The 4,575-nt window shown below is 63.7% G+C and overlaps 1 protein-coding gene across 7 annotated transcripts in view; it reads right to left on the reverse strand.

The window, feature by feature from the left end:
* The window catches only part of DYSF (dysferlin), a 73,320-nt gene extending 70,063 nt beyond the window's left edge, over positions 1–3,257 (reverse strand). For all 7 annotated transcript variants that reach the window (XM_048941705.1, XM_048941703.1, XM_048941701.1 and 4 more), the window contains exon 1: positions 3,153–3,257. In XM_048941705.1, the coding sequence (XP_048797662.1) occupies positions 3,153–3,240 (88 nt within the window). In that variant the 5' untranslated portion in view covers positions 3,241–3,257. The remainder of the gene's footprint in view (positions 1–3,152) is intronic.
* Positions 3,258–4,575: the final 1,318 nt, after the last annotated feature.

Consider the following 4,575-nt stretch of genomic DNA (forward strand, 5'->3'; position numbering starts at 1 on the left):
CCCCAAAACCCCCCCCCATAACAGGGACTCCGTATGAAGCCAGCACCCTGCATAACCCCCCCCCCCTCATATTTCCCCTATTAAACCCCCCCCCCCAGCTCAGACCCCTGCACGCTGATAGGTTTTGCCATCCCCCCCCCCCCCCCCCCCCCCCCCCCCCTTCCCCGGGACCCCCAGACAGAGACAGAGCCCTGCATTGGGACCCCCACACAGACCCTCCTAAATGGGGCTCCTGGGACCCCCCCCCAATATTGAACCCCCCCCCCCCCAGATTAGGACCCCATCCCATATAACTGCCCCCCCCCCCCCAAAATGGGACTCCTGGAGCCCCCCCCCCACCCATACAGACACCCCTGTCCCCCCCCAAAACGAGCCTCCTTGGAACCCTCCCATACAGAACCCCCCAGAATAGGACCCCCCCCCAATGCCCCCCCCCAAATGAGGCTCCTTGGACCACTCCCCTACTGAACCCCCCCCCATAGAATGAAACCCCACCCCATACAACTTCCCCCCCCCCCCAAATAGGACTCATGAGATCCCATACAGGACCCCCCAAATGGGACCCCCCCCTCTATACAGACACCCCCCCCCCCAAAATGGGGCTCCTAGGACCCCCCCCACACTGAACCCTCCCCCCACAATAGGACCCCCCCCATACAGACCCCCCCCCCAATTGGGACTCTTGAGATCTCCCCCTTAATGAACCCCCCCCCCCAAATGGGACCCTTCCCATATGGAACCCCCCCCAAATGGGACCCCCCCCTCTACACAGACACCCCCCCTCCAAAATGGGGCTCCTAGGACCCCCCCCATACTGAACCCTCCCCCCAAAATAGGACCCCCTATACAACCAGCCCCCCCCAAAATGGGACCCACCTCCATAGAGACTCCCCCCCCTTTTTTCCCCCCCAAAATGGGTCTCCTAGGACCCCCCCCATACTGACCCCCACCAAAACAGGACCCCCTATACAACCCCCCCCCCAAAATGAGACCCCTGAGATCCCTCCCATACTGAACCCCTCCCGATGTGACCCCACCCCCCACATAACCCCCCCCCCCCCCCCCAATAACCCCCCCCCTCCCAAATGGGTCTCCTAGGACCCCCCCCATACTGAACCCTCCCCCCCACAATAGGACCCCCCCCATACAGACCCCCCCCCAATTGAGACTCTTGAGATCTCCCCCCCTACTGAACCCCCCCCAAATGGGACCCTTCCCATATAGAACCCCCCCAAATGGGACCCCCCCTCTATACAGACACCCCCCCCCCCCCCCAATTTGTCTCCTAGGACCTCTCCCATAATGACCCCCCCCCCACAATAGGACTCCCCCATACAAACCCCCCCCCCCCAAATTGGGACTCCTCAGATCTCCCCCCTACTGAACCCCCCCCAAATGGGACCCTTCCCATATAGAACCCCCCCAAATGGGACCCCCCCCCTTACACTCCCCCCCCCAAGCAGGTCTCCTTGGACCCCTCCCATACTGAACCCCCCCCACACACAATGGGACCCCCCCCCCCCTCATACAACTTCTCCCCCCCCCCAGTTGGGACTTCTGAGATCTCTCCCATACAGGACCCCCCCCCAAATGGGACCCCCCCTCTATACAGACACCCCCCCCCTCCAAAATGGGTCTCCTAGGACCCCCCCCCATACTGAACCCTGCTCCTACAATAGGACCCCCCCATACAGACCCCCCCCCCAATTGGGACTCTTGAGATCTCCCCCCTACTGAACCCCCCCCAAATGGGACCCTTCCCATATAGAACCCCCCCAAATGGGACCCCCCCCTCTACACAGACACCCCCCCCCCCCAATTTGTCTCCTAGGACCTCTCCCATAATGACCCCCCCCCCCCCACAATAGGACTCCCCCATACAAACCCCCCCCCCCCCAATTGGGACTCCTCAGATCTCCCCCCTACTGAACCCCCCCAAATGGGACCCTTCCCATATAGAACCCCCCCAAATGGACCCCCCCTCTACACAGACACCCCCCCCCCCAATTTGTCTCCTAGGACCTCTCCCATAATGACCCCCCCCCCCCACAATAAGACCCCCCATACAGACCCCCCCCCCCCAATTAAGACTCCTCAGATCTCCCCCCTACTGAACCCCCCCAAATGGGACCCCCCCCTCTATACAGACACCCCCCCCCCCCAAAATGGGTCTCCTGGGACCCCTCCCAAACTGAACCCTCCTCCCACAATAGGACCCCCCCCATACAGACCCCCCCCCAATTGAGACTCTTGAGATCTCCCCCTTAATGAACCCCCCCAAATGGGACCCTTCCCATATAGAACCCCCCCAAATGGGACCCCCCCTCTACGCAGACCCCCCCCCCCCCAAAATGGGTCTCCTGGGACCCCTCCCATACCGACCCCCCCCCCCCAAATTAGGACCTCCTATACAGCCAGCCCCCCCCAAAATGGGACCCCCGAGATCCCTCCCATACTGAACCCCCCCCAGATGTGACCCTACCCCACATAAACCCCCCCCCCAAAATGGGTCACCTGGGACCCCTCCCATACTGAACCCCCCCCCCAGAATAGGACCCCCCTATACAACCCCCCCCCCCCCCCAAAGTGGGTCTCCTAGGACCCCTCCCATACTGAATCCCCCCCCCCCATACAACTTCTCCCCCCCCCCCCCAATTGGGACTCCTGAGATCTCTCCCATACAGGACCCCCCCCAAATGGGACCCTCCTCTATACAGACCCCCTCCCCCCCCCAAAATGGGTCTCCTGGGACCCCTCCCATCCTGAACCCCCCCCAGAACAGGACTCCCTATACAGAACCCCCCCCCAAATGGGACTCCTGACACCCTGTCATACTGACTTCCCCCCCAGAACGGGACCCGACCCCATATAAAGCCCCCAAAATGGATCTCCAGCCCCCCCCCCCCCGAATCCCCCCCAAACCCCCCCCCACCTAACAGACCCCCCCCCCCACCAAACCAAGACCCCCGTACAGCAACCAGACCTCACCTCACTCCCCCCCCCCCCCCCCCCCCCCCAGCGCCCCTCCGTTGGGCCCCACATCCCCGCCCCCAGCACAAAACCTCCGGGGGAGAGGGGGGGGGGGGGGGGGGGGCCACCGCAGCCTCCGAGACCCCCAACACAACCCCCCCTCCCCCCCCCAAACCCCGCACCTCTGAACACCACCCCGCAATACGCATCGCTGATGTCGGCGTCCGGCGTGCGGAGCTCCTCCGCGTGCAGCACGAAGACCCGCAGCATCGCCCCGCACCGCCCCCCCCCCCTCCCTCCGACCCCCCCCGCACTGCGGCACACCCCCTCCCCCCCCCCCCCCTCCCAACCCCCCCCCTCGGTCTCTCTTAAAGGGGAACGCACCACGCTTGGCCCTGCTGCCACCGCCTCAGTTTCCCCAGCAGCGAGGTCCTCCCTTTCGCCCCCCTCCCCATTTAACCCCCCCTCCCCCCCCATGGGCTGCCCACTCCCTCCGTGCCCTGGAAGAGCAGCCAGAAGGGAAGGAAGGCAGAATGACGCAGTGAGACCCCCCCCCTCCCTCCCTCGCCCCCCCCTACCCCCCCTCGCCCCCCCCCCCACCTACAGCAGCGTCAGCACCGACGGCCCCTCCTGCACTGAGATGGGGGGGGGATTGGGGGGGGCCTTACAGCACAGAGCAGCCGTGGGGGGGGCCGGAGACCCCTGAAGGGGGGGTGGAATTCTCTGGGACCCCCCAGCCTAGGGTCAATGCATACAGATGGGATTCCGCACACTGGGACCCCCCCAAACCCCCCACCCCCCATAACAGGGACTCTGTATGAAGCCAGCACCCTGCATAACCCCCCATATTTCCCCTATTAAGCCCCCCCCCCAGCTCAGACCCCTGCACGCTGATAGGTTTTGCCAAGGTCCTCCATGGCCTATTGGGGTCCCCATGCCCCACTGATGCCCCATTGATGCCCCACAGCCCCATTGGGGTCCCAGTGTCCCATCAGGGTTCTCCATGTCCCGTTGTGTCCCCATGGTGTCCCCACTCCCTTCAGCAATGAGGTCTGCACTGAGCCTCCTCTCCTCCACACTCAAGGTCCTCAAGGTCCTCCATACCCCACTGATGCCCCACTGCTGCCCCACTGATGCCCCACTGATGCTCCCCGGCTGCCCATGGAGGTGGTGGAGCCTCCTGCTCTGGAGATGCTCCAGACCTGCCTGGATGCTGACCTGGTTTTGTGGTGGCCAAAGCGCAGGACCCGGCCTATGGCCTTGTTGTAACTCATCCCACTGCCTTCAGCCCAGCATTCCACAGCCTGCACAGATCCCCCTGCAGGGCCTCGCTGCCCCCAGGCAGCTCCATGCTCGCAGCCAACCCATAGAGACACAGTGGGACCCATAGAGACACGTTGGGACCCACAGAGACACGTTGGGACCCATAGAGACACATTGGGACCCATAGAGACACATTGGGACCCACAGAGACACGTTGGGACCCATAGAGACACAGTGGGACCCATAGAGACACGTTGGGACCCATAGGGACACATTGGGACCCATGGAGACACGTTGGGACCCATAGAGACACATTGGGACCCATGTTGGGACTCATAGAGA

This window comes from Lagopus muta, chromosome 4 (genome assembly GCF_023343835.1).
Source record: "Lagopus muta isolate bLagMut1 chromosome 4, bLagMut1 primary, whole genome shotgun sequence".
In the NCBI taxonomy this organism is placed as follows: Eukaryota; Metazoa; Chordata; class Aves; order Galliformes; family Phasianidae; genus Lagopus; species Lagopus muta.